General features: G+C 33.4%; 1 protein-coding gene across 2 annotated transcripts in view; it reads right to left on the bottom strand.

The window, feature by feature from the left end:
• The window catches only part of CENPN (centromere protein N), a 45,320-nt gene that overhangs the window by 1,496 nt on the left and 19,793 nt on the right, over positions 1–24,031 (bottom strand). For both annotated transcript variants that reach the window (XM_003757846.3, XM_012539872.3), the window contains exons 6-10: positions 19,662–19,838; positions 18,284–18,385; positions 12,589–12,646; positions 4,532–4,644; positions 88–214 (exon numbers count right to left, since the gene is read on the bottom strand). In XM_003757846.3, coding sequence (XP_003757894.1) covers positions 88–214; positions 4,532–4,644; positions 12,589–12,646; positions 18,284–18,385; positions 19,662–19,838 — 577 coding nt within the window. The remainder of the gene's footprint in view (positions 1–87; positions 215–4,531; positions 4,645–12,588; positions 12,647–18,283; positions 18,386–19,661; positions 19,839–24,031) is intronic.

Here is a 24,031-nt window from a genome sequence, read left to right as displayed (position 1 = left end):
ACCTTTAGCGATTATTGGCCAGTATTAGCATAATATTGTAGTAATAGCATAAAAGAAATTTATATTTTGTTATAGAAGCATACTTACCAGCTGGTGCTAAAGATTTCAATGCTTCCAAAAGATGTGGACTAGAGAATTTAACCAAACATCTGAAAGGTTCTTCCCTTTCAGCCAAGATGCCATTTTTAGAGTCAATTTTGAATTTGGTTTCAAGCTGCCAACAAAGAGGTAAATATATAAGCACATTTTTAAAAGACTATTATAAACAGGTTCAGAAATCAAATGGATCAAAAACTGGGCTCAGGACCAAGATTCAAGTCTTGCCTTTGATATTACTTCCTGTGTGATCTTAGGCAAATAACCTTACTATCAATGCTATAAACTCACAGCAGAGCAGGTGCCAATCTGCAGTGGAAGACAGATAATTTCTTATATCAATATAATCACTGACTGAAAACTAAATTACTGAATATTTGCAATCACATATACAAGACTTTTTAATTAAAAAAAATTTTTTTTTTCAATTCACCAATTCTCTCCTTTCCTCCCCCATTTAAACCTTCCCTGAGAGGGTAAGCAATTTGATATGACATGTGAAGTCATGCATAACATATTTCTATATTAGTCATGTTGCAAAAGAAAACAGACCAAAACAAGCAATAAAAATAGAAAAGGCTTCAATCTGTATTCAGTCTCCACAAGTTCTTTCTCTGAAGGAAGACAGCATTTTTCATCATATGTCCTTCAGAATTATTGCCTTTGTGCACATTCTATACCTATTTCATAGAAGTAGTGGCACATGCATCAGAAGTTAAGTCATTCACAGATGATCATCATACAACATGGCTGCTATTGTGTACAATGTTCTGATTCTCACTTCTATTCACATCAGTTCATATAAGTCTTCTAGGTTTTTCTGAAATTATCCTGCCCATCATTTCTTATAGCAAAATAGTTGAATATTTATATATTTGATGAAAAAAATTAATATATTTTTGGATGCCATTTTAATGTGAAAAAAATCTTATATTCAACTAATTAGTATTATTCAGTAAGCTCTTATTTGTATACTGTTGTTTTAAACATCAACAATTTATAAATGTATGTGTTTTTTAACTAAAATTTTTTAAGCTTGCTAAGAAAAAGCAGTGTAAAGAAAATGATTTTTAGTTTAATATGCTGTTTAAATATTCTTTTGTAATAGAAATCTTGATTCCTTTATATCAGTGTTATTAAATTGTTAGTTTAGGAAATTCCACAGAGATAATGCACATGGATTTCAACAAGGCTTTTAACATAGTCTCTCAAATTATCCTAGAGGACAATATCAAAAGATATGGGCAAAATGACAACATAATTAATGATCAGACTAAAAGAGCAGTAATGTCTTGTAGCTAAATCTACCTCAAGATTTCAAGTGAAGTATCCATGGTCCTATGCTAGTAACTTTTTGAAGCCACAATAAGATGCTTATAAAATTCACAGATGACATGAAAGAGAATAATTATGTTGGAATGACAGAATAAATTAAAAAAAAAATATTGGGCTGAAATTTAATAAAATGAAATTAAACAGATAAATATTAAGTGCTATACTTGGATTAAAAAAATAAATTGTAGAATTGCAAGAAGGCATGGCTACACAGCACTGGCTAGGAAGTGAGAACCAGAACATTGTACACAATAGCAGCCATGTCGTATGATGATCAGTTGTGAATGACTTAACTCTTCTGATATATGTGCACTACCCTCTATGAAACAGACAGAAAATCTTCATAAAGAAAATTCTAAAGGACATATGATGAAAAATGCTATCTTCATCCACAGAAAGAAGTTTGGAAGGGAAAAACTAGAAGATATGGATCGCCAACTCAATATAAATCAATAACTTGGTTTATGTCAATATTTAAAGGATCTATACTTTCAGGAGGATGTTATTCCTTCCACTGACAAAGATTACCACCACTCTATATAATTTAGCAGATCGTTGTTGAGAGCCATGGTAGCTAAAATATATATTTTATATATAACTATAACTCTCCAAACAAATTGGCCAGTCCTCAGTCAACAACACCTCAGGCCATGCCTGGAGCCATATAGCAACACCTTTCAGCTGGGATTAAGCACTGTTTGAACTTTTACTCTATTGGAATATTCTTCAGAGACAGTCATTTCTGTCTTTCATGAAGTGAAAGTATGATGTGGCAGGCAAAACAAACAAAAAGCAAAAATATTTGGCTTCATTAATAGAACCATAGTGTTCAAATTGAGGATGACCAGACTACCACTATTTTCCTACTCTAAGCCAGCCAAAGCTGGGATACTGGGTTCAATTCTAGGAAACACATTTTAGGAAGGAGATTGACATATTGGAGAGTATCTAAAGGAAGCGGACTGGGATAGTCATCTTCTGTCTGATAGTTTTATGTGAGGATCACTTCAAGCAACTGGCACTATTTAGTCTGGAGAAAATAAAACTTAGATGGGGATACTATTAATCAATTTACAAATTTGAAGGGTTAATATATGGAAAAGAAATTAAACTTGGTTTGCTTGCCTCCAGCAGATATAACTAGGAGTAATGAGTAGATGCTGCAGATAGGCAGATTTGGTGCATTAGGAAACATTTTCTAACAATTAGGGATGTTCAAAAGAGGAATAAACTTTTAAGATAGTGGGCTGCACGGTACTGGAAGCCTCAAATGGAAGTTTGGATGATTACTTTTTCAATAAGATTACTGTGCAGATATTCGTTAGACTAGATTTCCTTTGATATCCTTTCTGACTCTGAGATCCTGCAGCACTGCTGACAACTAAAATGTGATTCGCTAAGTAGCATCTGTACACATGCTGCAAGTCAAATAGATCCGATGCCCGAGATTGAATTAGTGAGGGGATTAAAGTGAATTATTTGGAATAAAAGGGTGACCATGAAAAGAATTCAGTCTGAATAAAAGAAATGCAGATCTGTTTTAGGCCTGTAACTGTTACTTTCTAGATGAGTCACCCTCGAGGTCACTTCTTCTCTGGTTCTCAAATATCTCATCTATAAACTGAAGTTTATAGATTAGATGATCATTATTAATGTTCTTCCAGCTCTAAAGACTTTTTGATTGTATTGTATTTGATATTTATACTGATTTCATTGTATTTGCAGATTTCATTGTATTGTTACTATTCTAATAGGGATTTATGGGTTTTAATTTAACAAGCTGTCTCATACTATGTTTCAGAAAGCATACCATGGCTAGTGGTAAGATTTATAGGAAGGCCTCTTTCTTTGTACAACAGTCTTTCTAAAAAAGATCTGCAGGATTTAATAGACTGTAAGTACAGTATCAGTCAACAATATAATGTGACACTTTAGAGTATATTAAGACAAGAATGATGTCCAGAATTATGTAAGTAATAGTCCTGGCTATATTAGCCAAATAATATCTTTGGTTTAGTTTTGGATGTTACATATTAGAAAGGGTATTGATAAGCTTGAAGATACACATAGAATGCTAACCAAAAAGGTGAGATTATGCCATATAAGCGTCAGTTGAAGAAACTGGAGAAGTTAAAACTGTAGAAGAAAAGATATACTGGCTACATGATAGCTGTCTTCAAGTACCTGAATGGTTGTGATGGAAAATACAGATTAGATCTGTTTTTCCTGGCCACAGAAGGCACAAGTAGCATCATTCAGTAAAAACTAAAAACAGGGATGTACTGATCTTTGGAAGAAGAGTTTCCTAATAATAAGAGCTATTCAAAAGTAAAATGGGCTAGTTTAGGAGGTAGTGAGCCTCCTCACTTAAGTTTTTCAGGAAAAGGGTAGTGAACCCCTTATTTGAGTATATCATATAGTGTATTCTTGTTCATATGTGGGTTGGACCAGATGCCTTTCTGAGATCTTTCCCAACCGTAATTCTATGACACTAATTGGCCCATGCTGGGATAGAGCTTTGACCATACTGTAAGCAATTAAGTCAAATGATTAGGAAGTAATAACTTATTAAATCTTTTCATTATTATACTGTAAAAAGTACAGACCCTACCATCAGTATTAGTTTAAAATCTACTTAAGAATAAATGTTAACAGTTAAAGACTTTCTATCTGATAATAATAGAACTCATTCCCAAGTTCAAAATAAGGTTTTTCACTGTTACAAATGTTAAAAATTTGTGAGTGATCCAGTGAGAAAGCTGCTTAGTCATGTCCAACTCTGTGTGAGGCCATGGACGCTATTTTCCATGAGGTTTTTTTGGCAAGGATGCTGAACTGGTTTAACATTTACTTCTCCAGGGGATTAAGGAAAACAGAGGTTAAGTGATGTGCCCAGGCTCACCCAGCTCAAGCATCTGAGGTTAGATTTGAATTCAGACTCTGGGTCTAGCACTTTATGCACTAAGCCAGCTAGCTGCTCCATCCATTTATTAGTTTTATACTAAAATATCTAGGTTTTCCCCTTTAGCATTAAAAAAAAAAAAAAAAAAAAAAAAAAAAACTGGTACAATATAAAGTTAATATTACAGACAATTTCTACCTTATACTGTGCAAATTCTATTCTTGGTTGGACATAATCCCCAAAAGTTTCCCGTGTCACTCTTTGGATTCTTTCCTTCTCTTTTACATTCTCATTAATGATCCTTGGGTCCACTGTGGGTATAGGAGAAAAAAGTATTTAAAATTTCTAGATTATCAGAAACACATTTTATTCCTCAAGAATTTTTCTTGTCATATAAAATTTGAAAAAAATTACAACAGCTTCAAAATGTATTAATTACCAACTATACCTATTACACTATTACAAGGTAGTTAAAAAGATAGCTTTATTATAGTAGGAAGGCAAGATTTGGAATCTAACTATCTGGATTTAAAGCCTCTCACTTTGGGCAAGTCACATAGCTGTTGTGATTTAATCTCTATCTGAAAACCCTACCACAGAGGGTTGTCAGGGGATCAAAATTTGATAGTGTATATAAATGGCATTGTAAACATAAAACACAATAAAAATATCAGCCATTACATGTGTTTTTGGTTTAGATCTGTAATTCATCCCTTTTTACTAATGGAGAAGGCACCTGCTCTGCAACTTAAGAGCTGACCAGGGACAGTTAAAAAGTTAAGTGGCACAGGATCACCATTTAAAACATGTCAGAGGGAGTACTGGAACCCAGGTCTTTTCGATTCTTAAGTCAGATGCCCATCTACTATGTCACAGATACCTCTTGATTAGGAAATTGCAAAGATTAAAAAAGCACAGTCCTCATGTTTATGATGTTCACAATCTAGTCAAAGGAAAGGCACACATTCAAACAATTACTTTAACAAAAAGAAACCACAACCATATTAGTTACCATCAATAACCAATGAAAATCACTTAGCTCAAGCTCCCTTCTTTGGACTCTGATTCATAGAATTCTGAGTCTCTCTTTGGTCACTTAACTCATTATCTTGTAAATACAATTTTTATTTCCTCTATTAAATAAAATCTCCACTAGGGTATGATTCATATCTTATATGTGCCATGTACTATACAGCACCAAGCCCAAGGCCTTGGGCATAGAAAACACTAAATAAATATTTGTTGAATGAGTGAATTCAAGGGCTGGCATCCCTGATTTGGCTGTTGCCAGCCATCCCAATCTGATGTTATCTTCCCTTCCATTTCCAGTTCTCATTAGGTATACAGTGCTTTAATGTACTAATGCCTTAATGCTCAAAGGTACAGCTCTCATATTGACCTAGACTTTCCTTAGATACACAGTAATTTTTTAAAATTGCCAAAGAAAACAGCACATCTTTTGACACCCCAAATGCTGGGTCCTTCTCTCAAAACACCCAAACTCATAGGGCCAGATTAAGTTGTACACATACTCTTTGCTCAGCCACCCAAAACCTTCTTCACCTTGGAAATTCAGATCATCATATTTAACTATCCTTTCTCTATCAATTCTTGAACATATTTGTAATGAAAGACCTATAAGTTCCATGAAAAATAGGGAAGAACCTTCTAGTATTTATGACTGAACAAAAATGACTAGATACTAATCACAAAAACTATGTTCCCTGTCATATCAAGCAGGAGAGGCTAGCATTAATGATGTTAAGGGAACAATGGAAAGAGTAATTTTTGACAGATTTTATAACAATACAATGGATCTCCTTGTTAAGGAGCAAGTTTTCTATCAAAAATCTGAACAAAACATAAGGTGTCACATTAAAAACATTCCAGTACTTTAAATGTAAACAAATTATTTACATGAGAAATAATTCAATGTGCAAAGTCTATACATCCATTCAAATTGACAAAGAAAGGATTTCCAACTTTCAAATATTAGATTTTTCATTTATGAACTGTTACGATTATTTAGTCTCAAATTCAAACGGAATCTGGATACCCTAATTTCATAATTTAAAGGATGAGGGAAAGTTTATAGAGTTTTTGATTGATATATATTTTACTTTATTCCAGTATTTAAGTCTCATTAATAAATTCTACTCTAAGCATTTGTGGGAGAAGGTACAATTAACCAGAGAAGAACCTGAGCCAATTAAGGAGAAGAGTTGGTAATTAGTAGAAGTTTGAACTAGTGAAATAGGTCAAAGGTTGCATTTTGATTAGAAATTTGAAGAACTATCTCTAGATCTAGATGTGACTCCATATTCTATTTTCAGGTTGTGAGGGAAGCAAAATCAAGAGCAATTAAAAATTCTTAAAAGGTAAATTCACGAGTTAGTTGGAGACTGTTGGCAAGACAAGGCAAAATGAATAGGGCAAAGGTAAAGTAAATAAGAAAAGATAAATGAAAGAGGAACAAATAATAGGATAGATTAGAGAGTAGGCCCAATTGATGAAATAGTAAGGAGATTTAATTAGTTCATGCCTAAAATGGAGCTTTCACAAGCTAAAGAAGGTAAAGAAAAGTAAAGTAAAATAATCAAGTTATTAAGAAGTCATAATTGACTGACTTTAAGGGATATAACTAAATACAGGGGTGAAAAATAAATACCCACAAAGTGTTTTTAATAGTTGAAATCAACCACTAAAGTATACATAAATAATAGTACATAAATATTATACAATAACTGACATTAAGTGTACAATGATCATACTTCTGCCACTGCTAAATGACTACTATTATCTGTATTCCAAGTATAGCTTCATCTCTCTCTCCCACAATCCCAAATTGTTAGAAAGAATGAAGTATTAGAGAGGAATCAGGAGAGGTTTTAATGAGAGAGGGAAAAAAAAGAATGGCAGGTGGGAGAAGGGAAAATGGTGCTTGACAGCTTATTGGGAAGATCTGATAAAATGTGTCACAAAGAATAAAAAAGCTGTTTGGTTACAGCTTTAAAAAACATCTGAGGCTCTTGCTAAAAGGAGAGATCTGGATGCTCTTGAGGAGGAAGATGCTTTCTTCCAAAGAATGGTATAGCAGAAGCTATCAGGTTGTGAAGTGGATAAAAAGAGAGAATCAGAAAGATCTAAATTCAAATTCAGCCTCAGACACTTATTAGCTTTGTGGACTTTAGGCACTTAGCTTGTCACTGTCCAGGATTCGAAAATGTAAAAATGGGGACAATAGCACCTTCCTAAGACTGTTGGGATAAAATAATAAAATAATTATAAAACACTTTATAAAACTTAAAAGAGCTATATAAATGCCAGCTTTTTGTTATTGTTCTTTAATTGTTTCAATTGTGTCCAACTCTTCATGACTCATTTGTAGTTTTCTTGGCAATTAGAACAGTTTGCATTGTGGCATTAGAATGGTTTGTGATTTCCTTCTCTTGCTTTATTCAGACATCTGCTGGAGTACACTGACAAAAACAGCAGTCAATAACTTCTTGAATTATTTTATAGATTACTTCATCCTACACAGGTTAGGAGAATCAATAAAGGGAAATTTTTATTCTGATATGATTCTCACTAAGAAGAAGGAAGTTATATAGTTGGGGTAGAAAAGATGGGTATCTTGGGGGGCCCATAATCACTTCCTCCAAGAATTTATAAAGAGAAGGGGATGAAATCTGGACATAGTCTAATATAAACTTTAGATTTTATGTGAGCTTAGTAGAGATCACATGGCATTTCTCAAAAAACCCTCCTTTTAGTTCAACTGAAAATAGTGGAAATAAATATTTCTCCAGCCTAAAATACTTTACTTGCAATAGGAAAGTGTGTAAAAAGGGTAAGAACAAAAGCTAAGGTCTAAGAAAATGAATTATAAGCCTAGTAACTACATTTAGAAAGAAAAAAATAAAGCATGTCTTCCAGTTAAGATCCCTGCCTCCTCAAGAAGTGATTGGCACTATGAATGTTTGTGGCAGCCCTTTTTGTAGTGGCTAGAAACTGGAAACGGAATGGATGTCCATCAGTTGGAGAATGGCTGAATAAATTGTGGTATATGAATATTATGGAATATTACTGTTCTGTAAGAAATGACCAACAGGATGATTTCAGAAAGGCCTGGAGAGACTTACACGAAGTGATGCTGAGTGAAATGAGCAGGACCAGGAGATCATTATATACTTCAACAACAATACTATATGATGACCAGTTCTGATGAACCTGGCCATCCTCAGCAAGGAGATCAACCAAATCATTTCCAATGGAGCAGTAATGAACTGAACCAGCTATGCCCAGAGAAAGAACTCTGGGAGATGACTAAAAACCATTACATTGAATTCCCAATCCCTATATTTTTGCCCACCTGCATTTTTGATTTCCTTCACAAGCTAATTGTACAATATTTCAGAGTCTGATTATTTTTGTACAGCAAAATAACGTTTTGGTCATGTATACTTATTGTGTATCTAATTTATATTTTAATGTATTTAACATCTACTGGTCATCCTGCCATCTAGGGGAGGGGGCGGAGGGGGTAAGAGGTGAAAAATTGGAACAAGAGGTTTGGCAATTGTTAATGCTGTAAAGTTACCCATGCATATAACCTGTAAATAAAAGGCTATTAAAAAAAAAAAAAAAAAAAAAAAAAAAAAAAAGAAGTGATTGGCACTATGACCTACCCATGAGTAGTGAGTGCTCTTTTCTATTCTGGCACTACTTGGGCTCTTGGAATCCCTTTCCATTTATAAGGGATGGAGTTGTTGTTCATCAAATTCAAACCTTCTCATCAAGGAATGAAGAAAAGGTTTTACTATAAGTGACTGTTGTTATTTTATTTTTTAGATGAAAATTCTAATTAACCCTAAACTGTATTTTAATATAATGACCTTTTTGTTGAATTTTGAATTGCCTCAGATTGTTAGGTAGTACAGTGGATTTGAGTCCCCAGTCTGGAGTCAGGAATACTCATCTTCGTGAGCTCAAATCCAGCCTCTGTGTGTGACTCTGGAAAGGCACTTAAAGGTATTTGCTTCAGGTTCTTCATCTGTAAAATGGAAGGAAGAAGGAAATGGCAAACCTCTGCAGTATCTTTGTCAAGAAAACCCTAAATGGGGTTGGACGATTAAAAAAATCAACAACAGAAAGATATCTGAGAGTACTGGGGGAATGGAACTGTCAATCTGGACATTCTAATAAAGGAGAAATACTTGATTTTATATGAATGTCAAATTATTAAAAATTGTTTCTGGAAGAATTCTATCTAAAATGCAGAGTATGGTATTTGTTGTACACATCACTACCCCCCCCCCCCCCCCCCCCGAAATAAGTCCAGGAGGAATGGGAGATTTTTAAGAATGAAATCCTGAAGATAGAATGGAAATAATTCCAATAATGAGGTAAAGTAAAATGTGTCTTAAGCAGAAACCAACTGAGATTTTTTAAAAGAAATGTACAAAAGATGGAAACAGTAGATAAGAGAATGAATATTTTGCCAGTTCAATAAAAAAAAGAATATGAAATAGTAAAGCTAAGGCTTGTAAGGAAAGCTAAAGAGCCCACAAACATAGTGTTTTGTTTTTTTTTTTTCCTTATTTTAGCTGTATTGAGAGAAAAAAAGTGGATGAAGAAAGGAGAAGACCCTAGAGTGGATGGACCCTTAGAGTGGAACTGACTAGAGAGAACTGACTAGAGAGAGAGCGAAAAGAAAGGCTCAAGTCTTATTTTGTCTCTTTTCTCAACACTGGAAAGTGGATCTTATATAGGAAAGAGAAAACAGAAATAACTCAACAGAAAGTGATACCCGAGATAAATCAAAAGAGCGTACTCAGTAGCCTACATTACCCTAGGGCAACTAGGTACCCTTGGAGTCAAGGAAGATGCATCTGTTTGCCTAAGTTTCTTCATATGTAGAGTGACCTAGAGCAGGAAATGGCAAATCACTTTGGTACCGTTGCCAAGAAAACCTCAAATAGGGTCATGGACATGACTGAAAATGACTGAACCACAACAAATTCAAATCATCTAGTTCAATTAATTCTGCTATATCATAATGCAGAAAACTACCACTTTACAATAACTTATAAGCCACAACCTTTCCCATATCCACGTTCACAAGCAAATTTCAGACCTTTTTTAGGTAGAGTCATATTAACTATATATCTTCTGATACAGTAAGACCTGTGAATGGAGGAGGGATGTTCTGCATTCTATGCCCACCATACCTGCACCAGTAACCAGTCAGCTTTGCAACCTAGGCCCAGTGTGAATGGAGGCTATAGACAACAGCGATTATTTAATTATGGTTATTTATGTATTTCTTAGTCATTCAACATGTATAAAACATTTTTATTAGACTCTTATTTTTTTAATGTAACATTGATGAAGTTTTTAAGAGCTATGCTCCTAAACTCATTTATCTAAAGAAGCACCTCTGGTTTTTATTTTGAGAATTTGAATAGCAAGGTGATTTTTAGGTAAATATCCATCACCTTATAGCTGAACTGTTTCCTCTTCCAATACTAAAAAGAAATGATTGATGTGCAACTGCATCAGTCAGTTGACATCTGGAAGACCCTGGAAAATGAGAGAGACAGCACAAAATTGAAGAAAGGCAAATGATGTTGCAATTTCCAAAAAGAGAAGATAACAGTCTTCAAACTATAGGCCAGTGAGCTTAATGCATTTTTAAAAAGAGGAGGAAGAGAAGCTAGAAAGGGAAGCAATTACAAAGAAACAGCACAGCTTCATCAAGAACAAATGCCAAATAAACCTCATTTATTTTTGTGACCTAAACTACTTGCAGATATGTTTACCTAGGCTTTAGGAAAGCATATGCAATCTCATGCTTTTCTTGTGGAGATGATGGAATAGACAATCACAAAATTACATGGATCCAAAATAACTGAAAGGACAGATTCAAAGTGCAGTTGTATTTCAGTATCAGCATGACAGAAGTATCCAATGTAGTGCTTGCTTCTGTGTCAGGTAACATTTTTATTAATGACTTTTGAAGACATACTTCTTTATAAAATCAAATCTGTAGGTGATACAAAACTGCACAGGACAGTTAGCTTATTGGAAGGTCCAAAGGGAACTGGACAGATTAATTTAAAGCCAAATATAATATGATGAAATATAAAGAGGGAAGATAAATGTATTACACGCAGCTTTTTTTTTTTTTTTTTAAATTATCCTCATAGGATAGGAGATATGAACAGATAGCAATTCTTCTGAAAAAGATATGGGAGACTTACTGTGCTTAATATGAGTCAATAGTGTGTAAACTGTGAGCCCTTTAACAGCAAAGACTGGTTTTTGGTTTCTCTTGGCTTTTCTTTTCTCTTCTGGCCTTTTCTTGTGTCTTCAGTACTTATCACAGTGTCTGACATATGGTAGATGTTGAATAAATACTGCTTGACTGATGTGCAGCCAGAAAAAGCTATTCTGATCTTTGCCCATTTAAAGGAGGCACAAAAGCTTTCAGAAATAGGGTAATATTAGTTCCTATTATTTTATCCTACTTCCTATTATTATTAATTTTTAGTTCCACTATTCTCTGTCCTTGTTAGACTTTCTCTGGAAAACTGGTCAGTTCTAGGAATCATGTTTAATAAAGATATTCATAAGGTGGAGAGTATACAATGGAAGGCAATCAGGAAAGTAAAAAGGTTCGAGTTCATGCCACATAAAAATGGGCTGAAGGAAATTGGCATGTTTTGAATGGAGAAAAGACTTGGAGGAAACATGATAGATTTTTAAGTGAAAGAGCTATCATATGAAGAAAGGATTAGATTTGTTCTGTTTGGCCACAAGGAACAGAAGGTAGAAGTTACAAAGAAGCCATTTTACTGCTTGATGTCAGGAAAAACTTCCTCTCAATTTTAATTGTTCTGAGGTGGAATGGGTTATCTTATTCTTCCTCCTTGCAAAGTCTGGATGACCACTTCGTAGATATGTTATAATGTGGAATCTTTTTATGTATAGGTTGAATTAGATAGCTGCTTAAGTTCTTTGCATCTCTCAAAATCAGTAAAAATAAGTTTCTGACAAATGCTGTTGAAGATATGGATAATCTTTTTTTTTTTTTCAATAAAGATTTAATTTTTATCATTCACAAGATATGTTGACAAATCATAAGATCTCTTAATACATTATCTTAATGAATAAGATAAAAAAGATTAATAGAAACGTTAAAAGTACTGAAATACATAACCAGTTTATTATGAAGAGAAAATTAAATCTGTTACCTATTTCATTCTCAGTATTTCCTTCCTGTAAAGGTGTAAGACAGTAAGTTTGGAAATCCTGGAGAAAGAAATTTGATGTTAGTTTGATGATAGTCTAGTTTTGAAAATAATATTCCAATTTATCTGGCAAGAAGAAATTATCAGAAAATTGTTTCTCCTATTAAAATAAATTTAATTTTATTTTTTCAGTGCATTTTTATGATTAAATGACCCTCCCCCCAAATTCAAGATACTAAAACAAAAATACCCAATCCATAAACCAAAAATTAAAGCTTCAATATTACCATGTATAACAAATTTCCATATTAACTGTGTCCAAAAATGTATGTTTTCCACATTTTAGTTAATCAAATTTTCTTTCTAGTACTTCCTGTAGGGTTATATTGGCTATAAATGCAGGAATTTTGATGATTGATGTGGCTTTATCAGTGTACTTTGCTTAAGTTTATTTCAGTTAATTTTAGAGAACTTTTGGGGTTCCTTAAGCATACCATCATCTTTAAAAAACAATAATTTTGCCCAGGCTTATTCTCTCAATTTCTTTTTTCTTGTCACAGCTAGCCTTTCTAATACTGTTAAAAAGTAATAGATATAATGGGCATTCTTTTTTACCCTTGATCTTACCAGAAAGGCCTGTTAACTTTTTCATTACATGTAATATTTGTTCTTGACTTTAGATACAAATAATCTATATATTGAGGAAAGATTTGTTTCTGTGATTTCTAAAGTTTTTAATAGAAGTGCTGAATTTTATAAAAATATTTTATATCATATATTGATATAAGCATATGGTTTGTATTTTTTATATTTTAACCTAACTAGTTTATTATATTTCCAGCATTCCTTAAGTGGAGCCAAACCTATATTTCTGAGGAAAAATCAACCTGGTCATAATGAATAATCATTTACAGTATATTATTGTATCTTAACTTACTAATATTTTATTAAAATATCTGTATCAATGTTCATTAGACATACTGCTTTTCTTCCTGTTTTGTCTCTCCATGCTTTATGGATCAGGACAATATTTGTACAAAGTGACTAGAAGGGTATCTTCTTTTTTTTATTGTTTTAAACCACTTATGTAGTATTAGAATTGTTCTTTGAAACTTTCATAGAATTCATGTGTAAACTCATCTAGTGCTTGAGACTGTTTTTTCAATTTTTCAGAGTTTTTATGCCTTATTCAATTTCTCTTTCTGATAAGACTACTCTAAGTACTCCTTTGTTAATATGGGTATTTTATATTTTTCTAAGTATTCATTAATTTCTTCTAAGTTATAAGTTGCATATAATTAGGAAAAATGCTTTCTGAAATTTCCCTTATTTTCTCTACAATAATAAGTTCTCCTTTTGTTTCACTTTTGATAGAAACTAATTGTTTATCTACTCTTATTAATTTTTTAAAGCAGTTCCTACTTTTATCAATTTAGATAAATAAAATTTAGTGGTTTGTTTTTTTTACTCTTAATTGTATTAATCTGTCTTTTTCAAAATTCCTACTTTTTAATTTAATTTGGATTTTTCAATTTGTTCCTCACGTTTTTTAAATCACATGCCCCATTGATTGGTTTCTTTTCTTTTTTGTTGATGAAAATAATTAATTTAAATTTTCCTCTTAGAATTGCTTTAGCTGCATCCCAGAAATTTTGATATGTATTCTCATTGCTATTTTTCCTGATGAAATGTTCTATTGTTTCCGTGATTTATTCTTGACCCATTAATTCTTCAAAATAATTTTATTTAATCTCTAATTACCTTTAAGATCTTTTTTATTTAAGATATTTTTCATTACACCGTATTCAGTAAAAGCTAGAGAGGGAAATGGCAAAATACTCCAGTATCTTTGTGTAGAAAGCCTCAAATAATGTCACAAAGACTTTGACATGACTGAAAGATGACTCAGCAACAAAATGGGTAAATAATGTGTTTAATATTATACTTTCCTATTTATCTTCCAACATGTAGTAAATTTTTGTAAAGATACCATATACATCTGAGTTGAATATAAGTTTCTTCTTATTTCCATTCAATAGTATTCAGAGATGTTTATCTTTTTAAATTTTTCTTAAGTTCTATTTAGACACTTAATTTCATTCTTATTTAGCTTTTGGTTAAATTTATCTAGAATCTGAAAGAGATATGCAAGTTCCATTTTTCCTTCAAATATGATTCATTTTTCCTTTAAGTATTTAGATGTTTTATTATTAGGTGCATATATATGTTAAGTAGTGGCATTAATACCTTATTTATATTATAGTACTTTTATCCATAATATAATTTCCTTGCTTATCTTTTTATTTTATTACTGTAGCTTTATTTGAAATTGATCGTTTTGATTTTAGTTCAGCTAAAGCATAAAGGATTTTAACTATATATTTATTGTGTCTCCTGCAAACAACATATTGTTACATTTTGCTATTTTCATTTTTTCCTATTCTTTTCCATTTTACAAGTGAATTCATTCCATTCACATGCAGTTATGATTGTTAATTGTGTTACTTCCCTCTATCCTTTCTCTTGAAATTTTCCCTTTTTATTCCCATGAACCTTTTTTACAAAGAATGTGTCAATTAAAAAGGGAATCTATGTAACATTTGTGATAATGAAGAAGGGACCCCGAAACTAAAAATCCTTGAAAGACAAAATCTCCTTCAACTCTGCCTCAGTGAGGCACCCCGCCAAGGGAAACAAGACAAATAATTTCATTCTTTTATCTAGAATTCCAACCCTATTCAATTAAGGAAACTCATTCTACTCAAATTCCAGTTCAAGCTGAAACCCAGCTAGTAGATGAGCCCAACTTGGGACTCCACCCACTAGCCCCCTTCAGCTTGTAGCCAAAGCTCCTATTATCAAAGAGCCAATCTAAAATCCTCTCTTTACAGAGATTGTAAACATGTCATGCCATGCCATGCCAAGCAAACCTCTGCCCGCTGGAATAATATTCTCTTCCAGTGTTACCCTCACCTATTTCCCTAATGAGACTTTATGCCTCTGTGTCAGGATTTCTAACCTTACTTCCAACCCCCATAATAAATCTCTTTTATCAATCTAAGTTTTCGGGTTTGTGAATTCCTTTACAGAAAATCTCTTGCTGCCAGAAGAGAGTTCCCCCAAACTCCCTATCCTTGCGCCAAATCCCAAAGGGTGCAGGGGAGCCATACCTCTCCATTTGGTTCCCTGAACACTGAACCTTCCACTAGACCTTATCATTTAACCCCCTGACAACCAGAAATCCTAATCTCATTTTGGTTCCCTAAATCTAGACCTTATCATTTGGTTCCCTACTAAAGGGAATCCCAAAACCTAAACCTCATCAATATTATAATGAAACACCCTGTTTCTTTTGTTTTAGGTTGTGTCTACCCCACGAATTTCAAGTTATTACCAATTTTTCCTTTCCTTTTAAACTTCACATTTCTCTCTCCAACTTTTGAATTTATTTTTTTATTATGATTATTCCACTAACAATTCTATTTTCCTTAAATCCTTTTTTACTCTTTCTTTGTTCTTTTCCATTTGTCTTTTGAATAATGTATTTCTATACCCAAAAGTGTGTGTCTATAAACTGTATTCAATCTTTTTTTATCCTGTTCAGATGAAAGTGAGATTTAAGAGATCCATGTAAAGTTATTCTTGGTTATTCTTTTATCTCTTGTTTTTTGGTATAACTTATTCCATGTTCTTCAAAAGACAGCTGCTAATTCTTAAGTAATCTTTATTATGACTCCTTAGTATCTAAACTCCTTTTTATGGTTGTTTGCAAGACAATCAGAATGTGAAATCCTTGAGAGTAAGGACTGTTTTACTTTTCTGTTTGAATCCCCAGAATTTAGCAAAGTTTTGCATATAGTAAGTACTTAATAAATGCCTCATTTATCCATTCTTTTGGTCTTATTTTGATATTACTTACTTACTTATTGAGTCATTGTTTTCTTATTGGCCTACTCTAATTTTCAAGGCATTGAAATGTTTGAGTGGTTTCTGTTCTAAAGGTCAAGCTCTCTTGACATTCTAAACTACTAAACTGCTAAATTCCTTATGGCCAGAACTTTTTGTTTCTGAGGCTTTACCTGGACTTACTGTTATTCTCTCTGGAGTCTACTTCATAGCTATCTTTTAAACCAAGGTATTTTTCATTGTGTTCAGGTTTCCTTGGATTGCTCGTAAGTGGGGGGTAAAGAACCCCAGGACACTGACTATGGTTCAAGATACTATCTGGTCCTAAGTACAATGGTTCAGATTAGGACTCCTGCAAAGGACTCTGGGGTTGTTTGCATGCTGGGCAGTAACTAGGAAGGTGGGAACAGACAGACCCTTTGGTTACAGGGTTCTGGGGTTCTCTCTACTGTTGGCTTTGCCTGAGGCCCTATCCTTTGCTATTGAGCTCAGAGGATACCCCTCTCTCCTGGATTTCCACCACAGGCTTCAGAGATTGTAGTCTGGATCTTGCCTAAGGCCTTTCTGTTTATCACAGCTTGGCTGAGACCATAGGTGTAATGTTGGACCTTGTCTAGAAAACCCTAAAAGCTGCTGTCTTCTGGGACCTATTAAGACTGAGCTGGCCTCAGGTTCTATTTATGTAATAGTTCAGAATGTTGTGCTAGATTCTCCCGAGAAGCCCTTGAGGCTTCTGAGTTAGGCTCAGGCAGCCAGGCAAAGGCTTAGGGGAAGGCTTAAACTAGATGCTTCACAACTCAAACAAACAATGTCAGAACTAGACTCCAAGGATCTCTGCCTTTCTTGTTCTTCATCTGTACCATATTCTAGGAACTTTGAGGAGTCGTATGCTAGATGAGGGAGTTTATGGGTGATTGTATCTCTTAATAGTGCGTCCCTTCACCACCACTCTCCCATCAGGGGGCTTTAAGGAATCCTCTTTTTCCAGGAATATGGGATCCTCTTTATCCTTGCCCTCTGTTATGACCACCTTTCTACAATCTTAAAAAAAAATTTTTTTTAAAGATCTTTTTCGAATGGAAAAAAAAAAATCACAATTTTAACACATTAGTGTTGGTTTCTGTGGATGAAATGTTGGTTTAAAGATAGATGCTTTTAATATCATGGAAATAACACTGGATATGGATTTACATAAGCTGGATTCAAGTAACAGCTCTGCTACTGACTATTTTTGTGATTTCAGGCAAATTATTTTACCTTGACAAGTCTGTTTCTGAATTGACTAAATCTCCAAAGTTTCTTTCAAGATATAAATCTTATGAGCCTTTTTACTCCCTACAAATTAAAAAAGTCTTTTAACAAAAATCTATTAAGTGCTTTTTGTGTGCAAAAACCTTGGGCAGTCTTGCCACACATCCAAGAATTCAAAGATAAACAAAGCAGACTTATTGACAGATTTGACATATATTGGCATAAAAAGATAAATAAAAAATAAGTTAATTCATGACAGATTTCCTTCCCCCCATAATTAAATGGGAACAAAATCCAGTTAAATAATTTTGAAGAAGTAATTTAAAAAAATTCTAATATATATCACCAAGTAGCCTAATTTAAGAACACAGCACTAGAATTTGGACCCAATGATTTGTATAAAGAATATAATTAATGCAGAAGGTCAAAAACATACAGTGTAATCTTCTCTTGGAAAAGGTGAATTCTCCCACCTGCCAAGTTATTTTTAATCAGGCCTGAAGCAAGACTTAACTTTGAAGATGTATACTGAATGGCTCACCTGATTATACTGTTTAAAAACAATAGACTTAAGAGAATCCAGATAAAGACTTCGGAGTTCCATTTGTCTGATCTTATGGTAATTGCCAGCAGTCATCAGGGCCTTGAGATGAAAAACAACAAAACTATTATGAGTGTTGACCCACTGTGGTGCTTACATTTACAAAAGCAGATATGAAAGACTTTAAATAATATTTTCCACTAAAAAATGGAAAACTAGACAAATGTAAACCTAAAAAGCATGGCTTCTAAATGATTCCTGTAACTAACTATGGATATATAATTTGCTTAAAATCTACAGAGTATGTATAGTGTTCTATATATTTTAAACTGGGTAGAATATGGTAAGAGTGAAAAGAAGAAAGGGTGCATAATTTGGTATACTAGAAAAGGAATCCTAATAATTACTAGTTATGTCACCATGGGTAAGTAACCTAAAACTTTTTGAGCAGTTCTTTCATCCTCTACAAATAATGATATTTACACTACCTACATCATAGGGTTTTTTGGTAGGAAAAGCATTTTACAGATTTTAAAACATTATAGAAATATCACGTACTGGTTGAAGGCTAATATACAAAAACAGTTAATAAAAATTATTGTAGGGGCATGAACTGTCTGAACTAGAACAAACATGTCTTAAAATTTGCAATAGTAATTTGTTTTATGCTAAATGAAATAAGTTTCCAACCTACAACCTCCAATACTCTCACACCCATAATACTCACAAATTATAAAACAAAAAAATTTAATTATAAAATTATAAAACTACAGTAGAAATAACTGTAAATTCAAATTGATGTTTGTCCTTCATTCTTGAAGAGGACAATAATATCAGAATTGATGCTATGACATACAAATGAGTTGCATTTAAGTGAGGGTGGGCTATGCAAACTTCACTTTCTACCCCAGAGCTGAGTCCAGTGGCAAAATACAAATCGGGAAATAAGCAACACTTAAATGGCAAAAATCATTGACATCATGTAGCAAAGTGAATTCAACAATAATTGTGATCCTTGCTAAAATACTGCCCTGCAAAGAGATGTACAAAACAGAGATTTTAAAACTTGAACTACATATTTCTAGTTAAAAATCTGGAGAAAGATTTTAGTGCTTATGATCACAATGCAGTAAAGTTAGAAAAGCTCACCAAAATATAACCTGAAATGGTAGAGCACAACTGCTAGGAAGCAGCAACTGACAGGGCAATCTGGTATAATCCGACCTGGACAAAACAGGGGCTAAACAGTGATTATGCTCAATTATCACTTCTTCATAGTGAAGAAGTATGATTGGTTATTTTAGTCACAAGCCACTTGGTATCATAGACTTTTAAGGAAGGATGATGCAAATCTTTAGGTTGGCACGACAGTGTCTACCTGCCAGAGCTCTGGAATGTACTTCTTAACACGGCAGTGAGAGATGAAGACGAAAGGAGTTTGAGAATAATACACCACATAAGTAGTTTTGTACTGGTTTGGTTGCATGTAAGGTGTTCCCCAGGCAATTCGAATCCATACTGCATTATCCTCATAGTCTCTGAAGCTGATATGTACCTATTAAACAAAAATAAAATTGCTTTATTAAACATAATTCAATTGATTACAGTAGCATTTTTTATAAAGTTATTAAAGTATCTGGAAACACTAAAATTCAGTTTTATTTTCTCCTTTTTTTTCCACAATGACATCATCTTGACTACCATAGTCATTCCAAAGTGTTTAGAGAATCTTTGGAAACAAGATGATGATGATAACTATAGACAACTCTTTTCATATATTTCCCTAGAATAGGGATGTTCTTAATCTTTTGTATAATGGGGGAAAGAAAAGAAATAATCATTTGTTAAGTGCCTACTATGTGCCAGGAACTATATTAAGGGCTTTACAAATATTTTATCATTTGATCATTTACAACAACCCTTTGGGATAACTGCTTAGTTCCATTTTACAGAAGAACATATAAAGATTTGCCCAAGATCATACAGTAAGTGTCTGAGGCTGGATTTAAAGCCAGATCTTCCTGACTCAAGGCCCATAGTTGTATCTACTGAGGCACCTAGCTTCTCTAATGGTCCCTTTGGTAAAACTTATGGATTCCTTCAAATAAGTTTTTTTTTTTTTTAAATCATAGTTGAAAAATGGAATTCTTTTTCCCATTCAAGTTCAAGAATTCCTTGAAATATATCCAGACTTCCCTCTGCCACCCTTATCCCGCCCCTTAATCTGAGTTAACAATCTGTGGTCTATTAAAGTCCTTAATAAGGAAAATAACCAAGCTAACACATAAACACAGGGAACCAGAATAGAATTTTCTTTCATGATCATGAATTTAAGAGAAGGAAAGGATCTTCGAAATCAATTAATCAAACAATAAACATTAAGTACCTGCTAAATGCCAGGAACTAGGGATACAAATATGAAGGTATAAGGCTTTTCCCTCAAGGAATTTAATTTTTCTAGGGAGACAAAGCAGGTTCCCAGAGGACATATGAGATATACAAACTAATGGAGGTAGGGGCACAACAACTGGGAGCCAAGTTCTTAGAAGGAAGTGGTATTCATAATATAAGCTTTAAAAGAGAAAAAGGGGTTCCAAGAGGCAGAGTTAAGAGGAAAGAGAGAGCATTCCTCACATAGGGGACAGTGTGCAAAAATGGACTGAGACAGAAAATATATAATGTCATGTCTAATACAGTTTGGCTGAAATGTGACATGTATGATGGGGAGTAATGTGTACTAAACCTAGAAATATAAGGTGGAACCAGACTATGAAGTACTTTAAACACACTGGTTTTGCTTAAGGTCAGTGAGAAGCCATTGAAGCTTCTTGAACAAGGGAATTATATAGTCAAACTTTTACATGAGAATTATCAATTTGACAAACACATGGAAAATGAAAAGCAAAATGTATCTGGATGCAAGGGAGACCAATTAAAAGGATCTTTCAGGAGTCTAGGAGAGAGGTAATAAGACCTTAGATTAGAATGATTGTCGTATGAATAAAGAGAGACAGGTTTGAAAGGTGTTGAGGACAAGACTTGGAAACTGATTAGATATGAAAGGTGAAGGAATTAATGAAAAAACATTTATTAAGCACTTACTATAAAAATGAAAAGGGAGAACTCGCCACTAATGAAGAGGAAATTAGAGCAATAATTAGGAATTACTTTGCCCAACTTTATGGCAATAAATTCAACAACTTAAGTGAAATGGAAGAATACCTTCAAAAATATAGCTTGCCCAGATTAACAGAGGAAGAAGTAAATATCCTAAACAGTCCCATCTTAGAAAAAGAAATAGAACAAGCTATTAACCAACTCCCTAAGAAAAAATCCCCAGGACCAGATGGATTTACATGTGAATTCTACTAACATTTAAAACAATTAACACCAATGCTATATAAACTATTTGAAAAAATAGGGACTGAAGGAGTCCTACCAAACTCCTTTTACGACACAGACATGGTACTGATACCTAAACCAGCTAGGCTGAAAACAGAGAAAGAAAATTATAGACCAATCTCCCTAATGAATATCGATGTTAAAATCTTAAATAAAATATTAGCAAAAAGATTACAGATAATCATTCCTAGGATAATACACTATGATCAAGTAGATTTATACCAGGAATGCAGGGCTGGTTCAATATTAGGAAAACTATTAGCACAACTGACTATATCAATAAGCAAACTAACAAAAACCATATGATCATCTCAATAGATGCAGAAAAAGCATTTGATAAAATCCAACATCCATTCCTAATAAAAACACTTGAGAGTATAGGAATAAATGGACTTTTTCTTAAAAATATAGGAGCATATTTAAAACATCAGTAACCATCATATGCAATGGGGAAAAACTGAATCTTTCCCATAAGATCTGAGGAAGCAAGGCTGCCCACTCTCACCATTATTATTCAATGTTGTATTAGAAACACTAGCCTCGCAATAAGAGTCGAGAAAGAGATTAAAGGAATGAATAGGCAGTGAGGAAACCAAACTATCACTCTTTGCAGATGATATGATGGTATACTTAGAGAACCCTTAGAGATTCTATTTAAAAAGCTATTAGAAATAATCCATAACTTTAGCAAAGTTGCAGGTTATAAAATAAACCTAAAATCCTCAGCATTTTATACATCACAAACAAAATCCAACAGCAAGCGATACAAAGAGAAATTCCATTCAGAATAACTGTCGACAGCATAAAATATTTTGGGAATCTATTCAAAAAGGAAAGTCAGGAATTATATGAGCAAAATTACAAAAAACTTTCCAACAAAACAATTGAAAAATATTAAGTGCTCCTGGATAGGTTTTTAATATAATAAAGATGAAATACTCCTAAACTAATCTATTTATTTAGCTATACCAATCAGACTTCCAAGAAAATATTTTAATGATCTAGAAAAATAACAACAAAATTCATATGGAATAATAAAAGGTCAAGAATCTCAAAAGAATTAATGAAAAAAAATCAAATGAAGGTGGCTAGCTTTGATCTAAAACTATATTATAGCAGCAGTCACCAAAACCATTTGGTATTGGCTAAGAAATAGATTAGCTGGATCAGTGGAACAGGTTAGGTTACAAGACAGAATAGTCAACTATAGCAATATAGTGTTGACAAACCCAAAGATCCTAACTTTTGGGATAAGAATTCATTATTTGACAAAAACTGCTGGGATAATTGGAAATTAGTATGGCAGAAATTAGGCATGGACCCACACTTAACACCATATACCAAAGATAAGATCAAAATGGGTCCATGATTTAGACATAAAGAGCGAGATTATAAAAACAAATTGGAGGAACATAGGATAGTTTATCTCTCAGACTTTGGAGGAGGAAGAATTGGACTAAAGATTAACTAGAGACCATTATTGATCAAAATAGAAAATTTTGATTACATCAAATTAAAAAGCTTCTGTACAAAAAAACTAATAAACAAGATTAGAAGGGAAGCAACAAACTGGGAAAACATCTTCACAGTTAAATGTTCTGATAAAGGCCTCATTTCCAAAATATATAGAGAATTGACTCTAATTTATAAGAAACCAATCCATTCTCCAATTGATGAATGGTCAAAGGATATGAACAGACAATTTTCAGATGATGAAATTGAAATTATTACCACTCATATGAAAGAGTGTTCTAAATCATTATTAATCAGAGAAATGCAAATTAAGACAACCTGAGATACACTACACACCTGCGATTGGCTAAGATGAAGGAAAAATAATGATGATTGTTGGAGGGGATGCGGGAAAACTGGGACACTGATACATTGTTGGTGGAGCTGTGAAGGAATCCAACCATTCTGAAGAGCAATCTGGAATTATGCCCAAAAAGTTATCAAACTGTGCATATCCTTTGATCCAGCAGTGTTTCTACTGGGCTTATACCCCAAGGAGATACTAAAGAAGGGAAAGGGACCAATATGTGCCAAAATGTTTGTGGCAGCCCTGTTTGTAGTGGCTAGAAGCTGGAAACTGAGTGGATGCCCATCAATTGGAGAATGGTTGGGTAAATTGTGGTATATGAATGTTATAGAATATTATTGTTCTATAAGAAATGACCAGCAGGATGAATACAGAGAGGCTTGGAGGGAATTACATGAACTGATGCTAAGTGAAATGAGCAGAACCAAGAGATCATTATATATGTCAACAATGATACTGTATGAAGATGTAATCTGATGGAAGTGGATTTCTTTGAAAAAGAGACCTAATCATGTATACTTATTGTA

Source organism: Sarcophilus harrisii, chromosome 2 (genome assembly GCF_902635505.1).
Source record: "Sarcophilus harrisii chromosome 2, mSarHar1.11, whole genome shotgun sequence".
Taxonomy (NCBI): Eukaryota; Metazoa; Chordata; class Mammalia; order Dasyuromorphia; family Dasyuridae; genus Sarcophilus; species Sarcophilus harrisii.
Note: the sequence above shows the minus strand (reverse complement) of the source record. Positions and strands in the feature narration are given on the sequence as shown.